Raw genomic sequence first — 19,312 nt, forward strand, 5'->3', positions numbered from 1 at the left:
TAGACCTGGGCAAAAGTAAACTGCTGCAGCCTCTCCTAACATGTGTGTTTTTCCCTGTTAATAACTTCTGCTATACTGCCCACACTCAGATATTGTCCACCCATAAGCACCTCAGTTTTCTTCTGTGATATGCTGCATGGTATGCCCTGCTAACATCCTCTAGGAAGCACCACTCACACAATCCCCCACCCTCATTAGGGGAGAAAAGTAATGACCATATTAGACATAGTCTTCTTGCTCTTTGTTCTACACCACCAAAACAAGAGTCCCATGGAGCCCATTACATGATGCAAGGAAACTTCTGGTGGGACTCGGAGCCCAGAGTGTACAGAAGTGGAGCCTAGAGTGCCTTTTGAGGAGTCAGGTGTTGCCTCACTCCAAATGGCACAAAGCGGGGGAAAGACAGACCTCTATGAGGAAAGGACGTGGGATGGCAGAAGGCAGATCTTAACAGGAGAGAACAGAGTAAGACAGTTCCCTCTACTGTTCCACGCTTTCCCCCATTTTCCCTCAGCTCATGTGATGAGGTCCTAAACGACAGCTAGAGAGTATTAATCCCTCATCTTAAACAATCTTTTGTCTAGGTACAAATTGAAATATAGGGTCACATCTGAATAACTGCAGGCGGCTTTTTAATTGATTGAATGACAGCATGAGTACATCTTTTTAAAAGCATTCCTTATTTTAATTTTATTCTTGATTTTAAACAATTGGAAACGTAGCTTACTTGGCATGCAATTTGCAGGTGTAATCTTTGGCTGTACTACTGTTGGCACTGGAGTTGAATGATTAGTGGAAACCCTTGGAATATAATGTGGCACTGATGAAGGATAATATGGAGACGGGTAAGGTGGATACATGTAATCACCGGCATGCCTTGGAGGAGCAATGTTTTCTGGCTGATAGGCATAGTTTTCATAATATGGTGGTGGCCTCTAAAAACAAACATATGAAAATAATGTGAAGAGGTATTATTACAAAATTGTGAAACTATCTCAAGAAAACAACACAGGCACCAGTTCTCAGGATGTTCTAAACCAGGAGTCCTCAAACCAAGGCCCGTGGGCCAGATTCAGCCCTCCAAGGTCATTACCTGGCCCTTGCCCTAAACTTTAGACTTAGGTTTACCTTAAGTCTGAAATTACTTGAAGTCACACAACAACAATCCTAACTTGACTATTTCATCATCCAAAAGTAGGCCCACACTTCCCACTGAAAGATGGACAAGTTTATGTTGGTGAAAATTGTTCTCCATTTAAATTATTATTTTGTCTTTCATAATTTTTTTATTATAGATAAGATATGTGAAGTTTATAGGAATCTTTTTTTTTCAAACTATAGTTCGTCCCCCAAAGGACTGAGGAACCGTGAACCACCGCCCCCCCACTTAAAATGTTTGAGGATCTCTGGTCTAAACTCTCATCTTTCATCCTCTACTCAGAGAAGGAGGCCAGTACTGTGTGTGTGTGTTAAGATACAGTGCTTACACTGACCTGTGGATAAGCCAGGTTTTTTTTAGACTTATAATTAATATATATAGGAAATGTGGCAGGAGAAGAATAGATCTTGCATGTCCTGGCCTAAGTACCTGTGACCTTTCCCCAGAGAACTAAAGTTGTCCCTGAGTCAACCGGATCAATAGAATGGCTCCCCCAATTGGGACCACTTAGAAATAGGTCCATCACTTAGGATACATCTCACCCTGCCTTCCAAACACAGCAATGATGATCTCTTCATGATCTGGACCTTATTTAGGAGTGACATCAAATTGAAATATGTTTTGATAAAGAATAAAATTATACCTTGTGAGGTTTGATCATCCAAAGCCTATGAAATAGAAATGTATGAGTTGCCATCCAGCAGGCCTGTAGCCGGGGGGGGAGGGGGGGTTAGGGGTTCAAACCCCACCCCCCACCCCAAAATTTTTCAGGTTAAAAAAAACCTGGTTTATTTAACTGGTTAACCAAATCCCCATGTTAAGTCTATGAGACGCAAAAAGTTAAGAGTCCTTCCAGAACGGCAAGCACTATCTCAAGCAAATATTGACAATTTACTCACACTGTCATTACTTGCAGCAATAGCCGATGTAGCGAAGCAACCAAGTTTGGGGGGGGGAGGGGTTGAATGCTCTCATTAAGGAGGCCAGACTTGGTGGAGGTGGTTGACAGGGGCAGAGCTGCAGGCTATTAAAGGCTGCTCTGCCCTCTGCTGTGCTTTTTGCTTCAGCGTGACCCTAACACACACACACACACACACACACACACCCCGGGGAAATTTTCAACCCTCCTCGAAATTTTCAACCCTTCCCGAATTTTTTTTCTGGCTACGGCCCTGCCATCCAGCAACTCTGGAGAGTACTAGGTTAGGGAAAGCTAAACCTGGTATTAAATCTCTTCCTTAGATTTTTGCTTATGTAGCACTAAAATTTACTAAGTGCTTTCTAAATTCTAATATTCATTATAATGAAAAGAACTCCTCTCAATGCTGACACAGCTTTGGGTCATGATACATATCCCTTCAGGATTTCCTTTTTTGTTTTCTGCTTATTTTTCATGGTGATTGCCCTTTTGATCTTACTTTTATAACTGAAAGACATAGGCAGAACATTCAATTTTAATAAGCAGAAATTTGAAACATATTCATTAAAAGGTTAACTTACCGAATTCATTTTGATTTTATGCAATATACCTTCAACTTGTCTGTAGTAGATCTAGAAATATACAAAACATGCTTTATTTATATAATTTAAAGAACAATTCACACATTTCAGGTTTTTATTTCAATTGAATACTTATTGCATTAAAGCACAAAACTCAATTTTTATGACTTAAGAGCAATACACTGGAACTTACCATCTCATATATAAATAAAAGATGTCTTTAAAATTCCCAAGTATGAGTGGCTTGCATTTCACTGGAGCTAAGGATATTCTGATACTGGATTTTCAATTGTTTATGATGTCTGTACACTGTCCTATAATAAGCAGCTCAGAGCAACTTACATCAAAGCATAAAATGAAAAATTCAACAACAATGAAATGTGTTTGCAGCTTATAAGTCACCAAGAGTTAAAATAACGTAAAGCTATGAAAATCTTGATAAGGTATCCATCGAATATTTAGAAAGGCATGGCCCTGAGTTTACAAAATTGAGCAGGACAGGGTCATCATAAATTGAAGTCAACTTGATGGTAAAGGGTAAAGGTTTTGACATTTGACTTGACATTCAGTCTAGTCGTGTCCAACTCTGGGGTGGGGGGTGCTCATCTCCATTTCTAAGCTGGAGAACTAGTGTTGTCTGTAGACGTCTTCAAGGTCATGTGGCCAACATGACTACGTGGAATGTGTTACCTTCCCACTGAAGTGGTACCTATAAATCTACTCACATTTGCATGTTTTCGAACTGCTAGGTTGGCAGAAGCTGGGGCTAACAGCAGGAGCTCATTCTGCTCCCCAGATTCAAACCTCTGAGCTTTTGGTCAGCAAGCTCAGTGGCTCTGCGGTTTAACCCGCTGTACCACCAGGGGCTCCATGATGATAAGATGATGATAAATGATGACAAATCAAATGAATTTCAAAATGTGACTTTTTTTGGTCTACAATTTGCAGAATGTCTAAACGATTACGAGATTTGGGGAGGAAGTAGCTATAGTCTAAAAAACGAATGTTTCCAATATTTCTCAATAGTATACAAAAGTTGGTTACATGCATGGAGAAGGCATGGGGAGTTATCTCAATGATCCAGGAAACAACTTAAACTATCCAGATTTCTTAAACATCATAAAATTAGACAAGAGAGCATACACCCATCTTTTCAGAGTAAGCCGAGGTCACATGAGGAAGAATTATAAAGTTGTGAAGAAATTCAAACCAACCCCCCCCCCCCCCCCTATTTTTTGCATTTCCTTGTCACAAAGCAGAAGGCAGAACCATCTTATGGGAGACGGGCAGTGTTTGCCCCACCTTGAATGTCACTGAGAAGGAGGCATTGGAGGGCAGGACCCCAAAGAGGCATCAATTCAGAGGCATCGCCTTGAGCACCCAAAACTCACAGAGCTGTACTCTTGCTGTCCCTTTGCTTCTCTGTAAGTTCCCACATGCACAGCAAAGGGTAACCATTGACACTATGCTCACAGATTTAGCTTTTTTTTGGGGGGGGGGGAGGGGGGGAACCACCAAAAACGCTTACAACTGTCCTTATGGTCAACTTTTTGTCTGACCTTACAGAAGCATAATGCACTCCTTGGAATCAAAATATCATAAACAACAGTGGCAAGTGACATCCGTTTCCCTCTCACAGAATATACAATGGAATTTACTCAGCATCTATTTTCTGCCATTTGGAGTTTTTATTTACCACTATAATTCTATTTTCCCAAATGAGTGAAATACCAACACCTGGGCTGGTAAAATCTCACAAAACTTGTTTTCTCCTTTATGTTGAAACTTGATCCAATGATGTAGACATAATATGTTTGCCCTAAATACCAGTTGCTTTCTTATGTTTGTGTGTATGATTTTCAGTCTTAAACAAACATAAAAGTCTCATATTACACATATAACTTTCAAACAATCAAAACACAATAGTAATGAAGTAATCACACAATAATAATAAAGAGACATGAATGTCTTCCTACCTCTAGATTGGAACTGTAGTGTCAGGTTTCCAAAACTATTATATCATTAACACTAAACAACACTTGAACACATTTCTTTTCTTTTCAGAATTAGTACTCTTGGGTTTATCTTTATATTTAACAAAAGGGAAAGAAATGTTGTTAAAATGGTCATTTTCAAAAGCCAGCATGGGACTGTGAAGGCATTAAGCATACAAAACTTGTGGTAGACTGCAGTCAAATCAAACAATGCTGCCTACACTGAAAAGCAGGAACAGAAACTAATTTAGCTGCCATGGCAAACTGACTATTTTTTGTGAACTGATAATGGTAATCAAAAGCTGCTCATAGGGGAAGAAACTTAAAACATTATAAAATAAATGAAATTCTATGTTTAGCAGTTAGGACATGCAACAAAAATACTTCATTGCGGAGCGACCCCGTTCAATGCTCCAGCCAGCTATACCTGTTCATTCCATTTCTGAATGGATGTTTCATTCTATTTTCCTTTCCCAATTTCCACCCCAAGGCATGACATGTTCTGTGACCACCGAGCACAGTTACTCCTTAGTGAACTTATTGGGGGAATGGGGTTTTTCCCCTTTTCTTAAAAAAGAAAGTTGGTAAATCTTAAGATTCATCCAATGCTACTGATACCCTCTTGGCTGGAACTGTGCTGTTTTGGCTATATAAAAACCAGAAGTTGGAAAATATCACAACTAGTATACTTATTTTAAAGGTTATCAGATATTCCTTCAAAGGATTAGCAATTTCCATTAAAATAGCAATACAGTACAGAGCATACTTCAAGAACTAGAGTATGGGAGTTTCAAGGACTGGCTGTGGTTAAGTGTCCAATTTGTATTTCTACTTTATGCCTCCCACCTGAAAAAAATATCCATAATTATACTTAAAGAAAACCAGTTGTACAGTCAGTGCTGTGTCCTTTCTACATCTGTCTCAGGAAATGGGGGGGAAAACATGGTATTAGAAATTAAAGTTCAGAACTTGGAATCTTACCCTTCATTTCTTTAAAAGGCATGCTCCTAGGAACTTTGTAGCTTTTCACTACAATTCTCAAAAGAATTTAAGTCCCACAATATCTGGAGAACTGCACATTGCCCATTGCTATTCTAGCTCATGCTGCTTACGAAAAAAAAGCATTCAATTATGAAATAATTTTTAAAAAAGATGTCCAGGTATGACTTTCAAAAGTGTACAGCAGAAATTTTAATGGTCTTCATAATCTCTATTCCTGATAATATAAATGTATGCTATGTACATATAAATATATTATATTTCTGCTACCTTGGCAGCTACCTCTCCACAAAAGTCAACATTGACACTGAAATACAACACTGCCTGAGCTCTGGGAGTGTAGCATTTTTCCAAATGAAGCAGAGAGTGTTTGAGGATTGAGACATCCATAGGGATATGAAAATAGTTGTTTATAAAAACTATTGTCCTGCCAACCCTGCTATATACCTGCAGAACACGGACTGTCTACAGATGTCACACTCAACTCCTGGAATGATTCCATCAGCCTTGCCTCCAAAAAATCCTACAGATCTCTTGGGAAGACAGGTGGACAAATGTCAGTGTGCTGAAAGAAGCAAAGACCACTAGCACTGAAGTGATGGTCCTCCGCCATCAACTCTGCTGGTTGAATGTCTGAATGCCCGATCATCATCTCCCAAAGCAGTTACTATATTCCCAACTCAAGAACAGAAAATGGAATGTTGGTGGACAGGAAAAGAAATTTAAAGGTGGGCTTAAAGTTAACCTTGAAAACTATAGCATAGACACTGAGAATTGGGAAGCCCTGGCCCTTGAGCGCTTTAATTGAATGTCAGCTGTGACCAGCAATGCTGCGGAATTCTAAGAGGCATGAATGGAGGGCAAAAGGGTGAAACATGCCAAGAGGAAGTCACGTCAAGCCAATCCTGACCGGGACCACCTTCCACCTGGAAACAGATGCCCTCACTGCAGGAGAACAAGCAGGTCAAGAATAGGGCTCCCCAGTCACCTAAGGACCCACCACCAAGATGCTACACTTGGAAGGTCATCATACTCTGACAATGAGGAATTGCCTAAGTAATTAAGTAAGTATATTATATAGAGATAAATAAATGCTGATTGGGTAGGGTTCTACTTTATATTGGAAATTGAACATTTACTCAAGATTTAGTGGCACTGAACTCAATAACATTACAGGAGGAGGAAAAAAGAATGTTGTTGTTTCCAGTAATTTCCGCCTTATGACAACCCTAATAAATTAACAAAATTTGTTCAGTTTGCCTTTGCCTTCACTTAAGGCTGAGAATGTGACTTCCCCAAGGTGACCTAATGGGTTTCCATGGTCAAGCAGGGATTCAGACCCTGGTATGTAGTCCAACAGTCAAGCTCCTATACCACGTTGGCTCAAGAAAAGCAATGCCAAACACAAAACTTGCTTCTCTGTAGAAAATCAATAGATATCAATAAATCCCCTTGCTTACGACACACATAGTTTCTTCAAAGTGAGAATAATTTTCACAAAGTTCTCAAGATCCTTCCAGCTGCTTTCCTTCTGACTAAGCAACAGATATTTAGGTCACACTGATTCATAGTTTTAACTATATAAACTAGAATTTACGGTCGAACATTCAAGCAAGCATAATTTCAGGAACAAAACAGTGAAATGATTAAGTGGCACAAGAGCATGCCTGAAGCATAAATCCAAAGTAGCACTAATTCAAGTCTCCTATTGCTAGCAGTTACTCATGTCAGGTAATTTTTTCAGAGCACGTGAATGTTAAATTCGTGTATTGGACAGTTTTCTGGATCATACTCATAGAAACAATATGCTGGGTGATTCCGGTATCAGTGCCCGTTCACATGAGCTTCAGGCTACAACTTTTAAAGTTGTAATAGAGTATCATCAGTACAGATCAACAGGACTTGTTTAAGGAAGTGGATTAAGCAAATCATTTTACTTTATGGGTACAGTATTTCTATGGAAATTCTAGGTATCCTTTGATACCTAAAAGACAACTTTTTGGTTTGTGCCACTCCATTTAACACCAACAGTGGTAGTTTTATGTGTGTTCTATAATGCTCAGTGGACAGAGCGCACACTTTGCATGAAAAAGGTTCAAGGTTTAGTCCCTTGCATCTTCAGGTTTAGCTCAGAAAAGTTCCTCTTTTAAATGCTGCCAGTCACTATAGACAATACTGATCTAGACCATAAAGGCAATTTTTTATATTCTCTTATACATATCACTTCGTTGTTATTGAATGTAAAAATTGCTACTTAACTCGGCATCATGGTTTGCCAAACTAATCATAACTGACAGAACATGCAAAAGTTTATTTGTTTTGGAACAAAAACTATTTATATGAATGATTACATATTCAAGAAAACATGCCCATGTATCTAATACCGACACAGCAACAACATCAGTAATCCATTTAAATATCTTTCTATAGTCTAGTATTCAGATTGGGGACAAAAATAGGATATAGGTCCATCTATAGTTGCTCTCGCTTTACTGGTAGCAGAGAGAAAATATTTAGACTAATTGGTGTAGCTCAGCATACTCCAATTCTCTTACTGTTATCTGCAGGACAGAAAGCATAGAAGAATCAATGAGCAGAAAAAGGCTCAATGACCACTTCACTGAGTTTCCAGGCCCAGTGTCCAGGGGCCTATGCCCACTAGCACTAAGTAAGTTCCAGGCTAATAAAGTGAATCTATCCTGGATTTTAATCTGAATTTGAAAGCAGTTATCCAAGGTACTGAAATTATGAAAGAGATCAGAGATCAACAGCTTGCACTGGTCCTTAAAGACCAAAACCAAACCCAAAACAGATTCATTGAGGCCACCAGCCACCTGGCAGAAAGATGACAGAATCCAAAAACAAACAAGTGGGAGTAAGTAGGAGTTACTGACATAGGTATGAACAATACAAATTATTATAGGCAAAACTGACATCTTCAGTATTTATGTCATATCGAAAGCTTATATCTCAATAGTGTGGAACAAAAATTGCTGAACTTCTAAGGAAATGGCCTATATGTTTTCAGAATAGTATATTTGATATTCAGAAGGATATACAGTCAATATTTTCATAATCCGTTCCATTAAATAAAATTGTTCTTTTTTTTTGTATTTTATAAAACTACAATTTGGTTTGCTCATACTTATTATTCAAATAACCAAAGATGTATCCATGGTTTATAATTCAGGAATATAATATTCTGGATCAGAACATTCAGTAGTGTGCCTATCTTTATTTATTTATTGCATGTAATGCTGCCTTTTTCCCAGTTTGAGACCCAAGGTAGCTTGTGAACAATAATACAAAACTAACTTAAAATGCAGTAATAAAATTAAAACATAAATAAAATGTCACCATTTTAAAAAAATAATATGGTAATCAACACAAAAGCATTACAAACACACAGAGATTAAAATTAGATTATCAATAAGAAGGCTTGCTGACAGCACCTTTGCCTTGTACATTTCCCACTTGTAACAATCATTACAAGTTATAGTAGCAGGGCAAATTTGTAAGACTGAGTGAATTTCAACCAAAAAAGGGAAAATTAAAACCGTTAATGAAGCATTCAGTAAACTTCTTTTCTCTCTCTCTCCCAGTACTAGCCATGGCTTTCAGTTTATTTATTAATTTCTGAATAGCTTCCCAGCTCCTGAAGTGATGAACAAACAAAAACCAATGTTTCATCCTCTGCTAATCCAAATAAACTGTGTAATCGAACCATGTTTATTCAGCAATAAAGTGTCCAAGCTTCAGACTTGATCTTGCTGTTTTTCCTCCTTAATTACTAATCTTTGGGACAGTTGTTTACTTTGGTATGATTCATTTATGAAGCACCAGATGTCATACACTGAGAAAGAGAGTCCAAAAGTAAGAGGCCCTTATTCAAATGAAAGATTTTGTTACATGTACGACCAGCTGACAGGTTTTCATAATATCTGCTTTATATGTTCCAGGTATTGTTTCTGAGCAGTGTAGAATACCACAATTAGGTTTCAATTGTACACCACATGCCAGACCATTACAGGATGAAAAAAAACCTCCCATAGTATCAAATACTGCCAATATAAGAATCCTAATTTATGCTCAGTGTCAGACAAATGTGTGTATTAGCTTGTATTATTCATATAAGTGCTCAGCTTAAAGCATTTATAGATCTTCATAACTATTTTACCTAAGAATTGTATCAAATTCTTATACCTAGAAAACCATTTTAACCCTAATGATGAAAGTGAAGACATGGCTATGGAACCAAGCCTTTGTTTAGTAAAGTAATGCAATGCTAGAAACAGATATGGAATGTGTGCCACTGACAACTGGAATGGCTCTGGATTATAATTTTGGACTGCATGGTTTTTAAATATTGTTACTAAAATATTTTAATTCTATGATTTTAATGTAACAGTTTATTTTTAGTTGATTGTTTGTTTTACATGGCATTGAATTGTTGCCTATCTGTAAGGCCATTCTGAGTCCCCTTTGCGTGAGAAGGGTAGGATATAAATATGGTAAATAAATACATTGGCTAAACAATCCAGTTATGATCCCTAAATTTTCAAAACTGTTTGAATCCAGTGTTTCCTTCCATTTGCAATTGAATTTGAGATTCTTCTCAAAATAGTAATAGTAGCTGAAGGCTGGAAGGGAAGTATACTGCCTCCCTCCATAGCCCCAGTGCCATCACCCTCGCCTTTCTGGAGGGAGGCAATACTTCAGAACGGATTTCAGGGAAAGAAAACAAAAGGACACTAATGAATACCAGTTACTTCATGCTCTTTTTCAGAGGAAAAAACTGGTAAAATTACCCTTGAGTATTTGTTGTCTGAGAAAACACTATGATATTCACCATGAATATCACCATGAATAAGGTGACAGGCAACTTGGTGGCAATACTTTCACATAGGCTGATGTGGCTATATTTACAAAAGATTATCTCCTCCCTTTTGTCTATGGGAATCCTTTGCTAGATCAGAAGTCTTTTTTACAAATGGAAGAAGCCCTTTCATCTCTAGGAAATGAATGTTGGATCCCATCTGAAGTTGGCAGCAATTATTTTCAAAGCTCACGGTGACCGATTTAGGCACTTACATGACACATTGTTGTTTTTTTAGGATTAGTATAGACATTAATGGAGCAACAACAATTGGAGCAACAACAAAAAACTATTACAGCCCCACAACAATCAGCATTTATATACCACAAAGAACTATAAAAGGATTGTGTCGCAACTTGTGAAATTGAGAAAAATAAATCAGCTTTTGTAGACTAGTTAATTTTATCAAATGCAGTTATATGGACTAGAACACTGTGTGGCACCACATAACATTATAATAACATTATATGTATGTATGTATATTCTGTGGACAGCAATCTGTGTCATATGATGCAGATGGTATAGCCTCTGTTGGAAGATTAATATATACATGCCTGAGTGAGTTAGTGAGAGTAATCAGTATAGTGAGGTGGATTGGAAATGGATAAAAGCATGAACACTAATCATTAACTTAACATCACTGAGAAGCATCTTGCAGTAGATAAACTGATTAAATGTGTGTAGCCATTGTCCTGTTTGTTGTTGTGTTCCTTCTGACTCAAGACAAACTTATCACAGGGTATTGTCAAAGGATTTCATGGCCAGAATCACTGGGTTGCTGTAAGTTTTATGGGCTGTATGGCCATGTTCAAGAAGCATTCTCTTCTGAAGTTTCGCCTGCATCTATGGCAGGCATCCTCAGAGGTTGTGAGGTCAGACTTCACAACCTCTGAGGATGCCTGCCATAGATGCAGGCAAAACATTAGGAGACAATGCTTCTGGAACATGGCCATACAGCCCGAAAACCCTACAGCAACCTTATCACAGGGTTTTCTTGGCAAGATTAGTCCAACAAGTATTTCATTTTGTCTTCTTCTAATGCTTGGAGAGTGTAACTTGAACAAGGATTCCAGTGAGTTTCTATAGCTGAATAGGAAGTCCACTACACTGCACTGGCTCTCAAATGTAAACATATGCAATAGGGAGGAAAGGGATACATCCAGTGTAATTTTTCATATTAAACAAATGTTAAAGAAATAGAAACTATGTCAGAAAGAAAATACTTCCTGTCCAGAAAAAGTTGTGGTTCCTTTTCTGAAATCAGGAGGAAAGCCCCAGTAATTTTATCCCAATGTACATTTATCATATATCTTTGGACAGGATGGTCAGTATTTAAATAACAGGAAGAATTCCAAAAGGAGAAAACAGAAGAGGACTAGTTAGGCAATTCTATACATACATAAATTCTTCATTATCCAAGATTAGGGTTTCTTTATCAAACTGGATACCTTCATGAGAAATTAAGTGAAAACAAGCAACCTCACACATACAGTCCGAAAAATGACCCAGTCCCATGCAGATCTTTTGTGTTATATTATGTTTATTTAGTTTCCTTGTTTAAGTTTTGTTGTTTATAAGTTATATTTAGTTTAGTTTAGTTTAAGTTTCAGATTTATTGTTGTCTGTTTGCTCTTGGCATTGAATGTTTGCCATTTTTGTTATGCTTTGGAAACTGCCATTAGTCCCTATGGGGAGAGGGGGTGGGTTATAAATTATTATTATTATTATTATTATTATTATTATTATTATTATTATTATCTTTGCCACAATTTACAACAAAATCCAAATCTTCTCCAATAGTTTCATAATGATTTGAAGCAAGATGGTAGTGTAAAATCTCATAATATATCACCAAATGGGTTTTTTTGCTCATTCTCTCCCCATTTGGCATGATGCAGTGGTTTGAATATTGGGACTACTATCCTAGAGATCAGGGTTCAAATCCCTGTTCAGGCATGGAAACCTCTGGACAAGTTGCTTTCTCCCTCAGCCTCAGAGAAATGCCAAATCTTGGAAAGAAACCCCTATGATAAGGTCACCTTAGGGTCACCATAGGTCAGAAACTGCTTCAAGGCACACAGTAAAAACCACAACAAACACTCGAGAAAAATCTCAATGGAATATTACTCTTCTCACTGTCTCCTATAGTGAATTGCATAACCTATTCACTTTGAATGAAACAGTGGGGTGCACCTTGCGAAACTTCATGATATATTTGAGACCTCTAAGGAACCCCAAATAGTCCAGTGGGTTAAACCACTGAGCTGCTGAACTTGCTAACCAAAAGGTCGCAGGTTCAAATCTGGGGAGCGGTGTGAGCTCCTGCAGTTAGCCCCAGCTTCTGCCAAAGTAGCAGTTCAAAAACATATAAATGTGAGTAGATCAATAGGTACTGCTATGGCAGGAAGGTAACGGTGCTCCAAACAGTCATGCCAGGTGCATGACCTTGGATGTGTCTACTGACAACGCCGGATCTTTGGCTTAGAAATGGAGATGAGCACCAACCGCCAGAGTCAGACATGACTGGACTTAATGTCAGGGAAAAACCTTTACCTTTACATAAACATTACTTTTTGTATGGACAAATTAGAAGCAGACATTCAAAGACACTAAAATCCTCATGTGTTCTTGAGCAATTAAATTGAAGAGTCTAATCTAAAAACTACTTAAAATGTTTCTTTTAACTTCAGTCACATAGAATACTGTACTCAAATACACAAAACTATATTTGCACTTCAAAATTTTAATCTCCTTCACCTTTAAAGCCGTCATTTTCAGTGGAGCACAGTTACCTTTGTCCCACCTATGACAATAAACTGAACCTATTTAAATGCATAGACCAGCTTGGCTTCAGTACGTTTTCTTCCTATAACTACAACCACTTATGTAAATCAGAGACTCATATAAACTACACATAATGTATAAGACTATGTTCTCCAAAAAGGTGGAACAGTCAAATTAAGCTCTAATCTACAAGGAAGTATTTAATTTCCTAAATCAAGTAGGCAATTCATTCTAACAGACCCATGCAATGTACCACATAGCTGTTGTTGCGTGATTCATCCAAGGTCACCCAGTAATTTCCATCACTGAATGGGATGTCAAACTCTGGTCTCCTTCAGGAATCCCAATCCAGCATTCACACTGTTTTGCCACACTGGATCCAACAAATACCATAGACTGTCTAAAAGATCAGCAAATGTGTCCTAGAACAAATAAGGCCTGGACTCTCAGAAGTGAAAATACTAAACTGAGGATCTTATACTTTTGACAAACATGATAAACAATGGGAAAAGTTGATAATACATTGGCCATTATATATTTTGGTGCCTCAAATGTCATCCCTGTTTTTAGCTGTCTTAGACCTGCTGATGTCAAAAATAACACCAATTTTCCCCTATGCTAGTTTTTGAGTTATAGAACATATGCCATCTTCCAGTTTTTATCTGCTCACCCATAGAAAACAATGATAAAAATACCTAAGAAACTTGAGTTGATGTGGTCTATCCAATGCAGTTTTCTGAATCAGTGTGTCCCAAATAACTCCAGTAATCAATCTAAAAACTAAGACACCAAGAATGCTTTTATTGGACTGTGTAATGCTTGTTGAAGTTAAAGGCAGTAGGAAAAGAGGGAGATTATACTAAACTATTGGTGGATTGATTAGATCTACAAATCCATTGTTCTTAGGACCCCTTCCACACAGCCATATAACCCAGAATATCAAGGCAGAAAATCCCACAATATCTGCTTTGAACTGGGTTATCTGAGTCCACACTGCCATATATTCCAGTTCAAAACAGATAATGTGGGATTTCCTGCTTTGATATTCTGGGTTATATGGCTGTGTGGAAGGGTCCTGAGTTTACAGGATCTCATGATGGCCTGGGCCCTTGGAGGTCTGTCACTGGACACCAAATAACAAGTTACCAATCGCTTCTAAAATTAAAGATTGTGAAAACTTAAAAAAAATGCTTTTGAAAAAGGAATTTGGCATTCTAAACCCAAAATTAATCTCTGATTTGCTCCATGACATACATGTTTTTTGGCAAGTTCCTTTGACATATTTAATTTTGTAATATGTGACTGAGCACAATATTCTTTAGTGAGTAAAGAGTAAACAGTTAGAAAGGGATCAAAGTCTTCTAATATATTTTTGAAGCAGGTTAATTTGCTGATGAAAAATACAAAAATCCACCCAAAAGCATTAAAAAAAGAAACATCAGGGTTCACACTTTAGTAAAACCAAATAACAATTGAATTGACTTTTAAAAAATATTGAATTTGTGAAAGAACTATGTGTGGTTAAAAAAGTATTACATTTTTCAGCTTGAACATTCCAAAATATATTTAAAATCTCAACAATGCTTTAAAACTTACAACAACCCAGTGATTCCTGCCATGAAAGCCTTCGACAATGCTTTAAAAAGAATTTTCATCACAAGCCTGTGCTATTGATCAAGAGCTAAACTGAATGTAGCTTCAACGGGCAAAGATCACTAGGAAAGAAGCACATATCCATACAGGTCAAACCCACATCTCACTTTTATCCTTTATCTATATTTTTAATAGACTGTCTAGGATACAGGAACACTATTACAAGCAGTCCCCAAGTTACAAACAAGATAGGTTCTGTAGGTTTGTTCTTAAGTTGAATTTGTTTTTAAGTTGGAACAGGTGCATTTTAATATTAGCTTTGGATAGCACAAGGAAGGGTTAACACAACTGTGGTGTTTGTTTTGCTATCTGTGCCCCTATTCAAAACATATCACCTCATCTTCTGTCCTTGTGATTATTGGATTTTGAAAAATTGGCTTGTTATGGAAACAAGGATGGCAAGCATGAGCAGAGACATCTTTTCCCGATGATAACTCTTCCAGGAGTGGATTTCCCTTCCAAGGGGTAGATTTCTCTCACTTCCTGTTGTCTGAGGTCCCTTCCACACAGCCCTATGTCCCAGAATATCAAGGCAGAAAATCCCACATTATCTGAGTGTAGACTCAGATAACCCAGTTCAAAGCAGATACTGTGGGATTTTCTACCTTGATATTCTGGGATATAGGGCTGTATGGAAGGGCCCTCAGCCCTATTCTTAACTATGAGTCTTTTGGAAGTTGGATGTTTGTACCTTGGGAACTGCCTATATATCATTAGGTTATCCCCATTGCCAGAAAAAGTGGATTACAAACTAAACCCTACTACAATAACTCAAACAAACAAAAGAAAAGAATACAAAATAACTGGTGTTTTGGCAAAAATCTTTGAAATGATTACCAGGAGCAAGGTCATCACAGATCAAAACAAGTCACGGGTAGATTTCTCTCACTTCCTGTTGTCTCAGCCCTCTTCTTAACTATGAGTTGATGTTTGTACCTTGGTTACTGCCTATGTATTATTAGGTTATCTCCATTTCCAGAATAAGTGCATTACAAACTAAAGTCCTACTACTGTAACTCAACCAAACAAAAGAAAAGAATACAAAATAACAGGTGTTCTGGCAAAAATCCTTAAATTGATTACAGATCAAAACAAGTCAGCCTGCATTTGAGTTACAAGGATATACAAGATGTTCTAGTTCCTTTGAAAGCAAAGGGTGGTGTCTCAGCTTAATCGCTGGACTACAGCTCTGGCAAGACCGAGGCTTTAATCCTTTGCTCAGCCAAGGAAACCTATTTATTTATTTGTGTACTTCACTTGTATACCACTTTTCTCACCCCAGCGGGGGACTCAAAGCAGTTTCCAACATAATTATGACAAAATATAATGCCTCACATACAGAAAACTATCATAACGATAATAACATAATTATAAATTAAATCATTAAACATGACATCATTTAACATTAAAATGTGGAATGAAAAACATATCAATATAAACAATTAAAATCACGCAATCCAACAATCATAGTCCAGGCCATTCCAAATATCATATCTATTGCATATAATCCCTGATCATACTTGTATTGCTTAAGGCTTGGTCCCTTCGCCAAGTTTTTACTTTTTTCTGAAGGCCAGGAGGGAGGGTGCGGAAATTATTTCATGGGGGAGGGAGTTCCAGAATCGAGGAGCCACCACTGAAAAGGTCCTGTCTCTCGTCCCCACCAATTGCTCTTGCAAAAGAGGTGGGATTGAGAGCAGGGCCTCCCCAGATGATCTTGATCCCCAAAATGGTTCTTAGAGCGAGATATGTTCAGACTTAGGCCCCTTCCGCACTGCCCCTATATCCCAGGATCTGATACCAGATTATCTGGCAGTGGTGACTCATATAATCCAGTTTAAAGCAGATAATCTGGGATCAGATCCTGAGATATAGGACAGTGTCGGAGAGGTGAGGTTAATGGGTGAGGTTCAGTAAATCCCACTCTCTCAGCCTCCCCAGAAGATTAAGACAAAACGGCTCTGAACAAATCTTGCCAAGAAAAACCCCCATTAGTGTTACCTTGGGGTCTCCGAAAGTTGGGAACAACCTGGGAGGTACTAGGACCTTTGAGACTGAGGTGCATCTACAGTTTGATACCACTTTAACTGTGATGGGCTCAATGCTACAAAACCCTGGGAGTTATAGTTTGATGAGGCACTAGTACTATGGCAGAGAAGACTGAAGAGCTTTCAAAACCACAACTCCCGGGTTTCCATAGCACTTAGCCATAGCAATAGGGTCAAGCTACATTCATTCGACAGTGTAGATCAGACCCGGGCAAACTTGCACCCTCCAGGTGTTTTGGACCTCAACTCCCACAATTCCCAAACACTTGGAGGGCCCACATTTGCCCAGGTCTGGCATAGATACATCCTAAGAAAGGATAACCTTTGATGTGGGCACCAGCCAAACTTAAGCTAGAAATGTCTTTTGTCCAACCTCAGAGGACCCCCTTATGCCAGAGCTTCTCAACCTTCCTAATGCCACCACCTCTTAATACAGTTCCTCATGTTGTGGTGACCCCCAACCATAAAATGATTTTGTTGCTACTTCACAACTGTAATTTTTCTACTGTTATGAATCATAATGTAAATATCTGATACGCAGGATATATTTTCATTCACTGGACCAAATTTGGCACAAATACCCAATACACCCAAATTTGAATACTGGTGGGGTTGGGGAGGAGGAATTGATTTTGTCATCTAGGAGTTGTAATTGCTGGGATGTATAGTTCACCTACATTCAAAGAGCATTCTGAATTCCACCAACTATGGAACTGAACCAAACTTGGCACACAGAGCTCCCATGACCAACAGAAAATACTGGAAGCGTTTGGTGGGCATTGACCTTGCGTTTTGGAGTTGTAGTTCACATACATCAAGAGAGCACTGTGGACTCAAACAATGATGGATCTGGACCAAGCTTGGCAGGGATACTCAATATGCCCAAATGTGCACACTGCTGGAATTTGGGGAAAATAGACCTCAACATTTTGGGAGTTGTACTTGCTGGGATTTACAGTTCACCTACAATCAAAGAGCAACGACAGAATTGGGCCAAACTTTTCACTCAGAACCCCCGTGACCAACAAAAATTACTGTGTTTTCTGATGATCTTTGGCGACCACTCTGACACCCCCTTCAGGACTGCCTCAGGGGTCCAGACCCCCAGGGTTCAGAAACTCTGCCTTATGCCTTTCACCACTGAAACATACTATATGTGGAATTCTCTCCTGTTTAGAGTTGGTTCAAAAGGTAACACAGGTGGGGTCCTTTTCCTCCACGCCTTGCGTGGCTCCCTCCCTCCCTCTTCCCTTCCCTTCCTGGCCCAGTTCGCTTCCAAGCCTCCCCATGAAGAGGGGGCCCCTTGTTTGAGCAAGCAAGGCACTCCAATGATAGAGACAGGCTCGGGTGTCCGAGGACGCCTCCTTGGCTGCTTCGCTTCCCGCATTTCAGCAACAGTGAGGCCAAAGGCGGCCTCTGGGCACCCTTTGCTTGTCTCGTTTTCACCCACCCACCCGTTTGGGGGAAAAGCGACCTTCCCTTGGGCTGCGAGCTCACCTGAGGCTCCCTTCCTCGGAAAGCACGCGTCTTCCTTCCTTCCTTCCTCCTTTCCTCCCTTCCTCTCGGGCTCACTTCCCTCCGGGAGCTCTTTGAATAGCGCCCCTCCCGTCTAGCGCCCTTCCCTGCGGGGAGAGAAAGAGCACCTGAGGAGGAGGAGGAGGAGGAAGAAGAGCTCCGAGGCTTCAAGAGACGAGACAAGGAGAGGAAAAAGCCGCTGGATCCCTTGCAGCGGCTTTTCTGCAAACCCTCCGCTCCCCGCCCCTCCCTCTTTTCTCACTTCATCACCGCACTGACGCGCTCTCGCATTCACTCACCTTCAAGGACCCGGGGAAGGGAAGGGAAAAGGGAAGGGAAGGGGCGGGAAGGGGCGGGCGGCGAGCCAGGGGAATTTCGCCCAGTCTCTTCCTCATCGCAAGGCCAGCCCAAGGCCAAGCTCACCTGCCAGCAGACACAGGGGGATTTGGTCCGGAATAAGGGTCTCAGTACCCCCGAAAGCACCTGGTCTGCTCTGGTCTGCTCTTAGAAGTGAAGCTGAGTTCACCCTGCTGAGGAGGAGAGCTGAGACCATTAGGTACCAAAGGTACAAAGGGAATGTTGGAGGACAGGAAAAGAGATTTCAAGATTTAACCTTTGAACTCACTCCCCAGGAAAATTAGGCCCTCACCTTTAGAAAAAAAGTTTAAAACATGGATGTGGAACCAGGCCTTCGGGTAATTAAGCGGACATTAACAACAACAATGTTCATAGAATCATAGAATCAATTAGTTGGAAGAGACCTCGTGGGTCATCCAGTCCAACC

General features: G+C 39.3%; 1 protein-coding gene across 1 annotated transcript in view; it reads right to left on the reverse strand.

Annotated features, from left to right (window-relative positions):
• The window catches only part of TMPRSS2 (transmembrane serine protease 2), a 41,369-nt gene extending 22,611 nt beyond the window's left edge, over window positions 1-18,758 (reverse strand). Inside the window, exons 1-3 of the mRNA XM_060770307.2 lie at window positions 18,511-18,758; window positions 2,660-2,710; window positions 728-935 (exon numbers count right to left, since the gene is read on the reverse strand). Coding sequence (XP_060626290.2) covers window positions 728-935; window positions 2,660-2,668 — 217 coding nt within the window. The 5' untranslated portion in view covers window positions 2,669-2,710; window positions 18,511-18,758. The remainder of the gene's footprint in view (window positions 1-727; window positions 936-2,659; window positions 2,711-18,510) is intronic.
• Between the last annotated feature and the right edge of the window lie 554 nt (window positions 18,759-19,312).

This window comes from Anolis sagrei, chromosome 3, assembly GCF_037176765.1.
Source record: "Anolis sagrei isolate rAnoSag1 chromosome 3, rAnoSag1.mat, whole genome shotgun sequence".
In the NCBI taxonomy this organism is placed as follows: Eukaryota; Metazoa; Chordata; class Lepidosauria; order Squamata; family Dactyloidae; genus Anolis; species Anolis sagrei.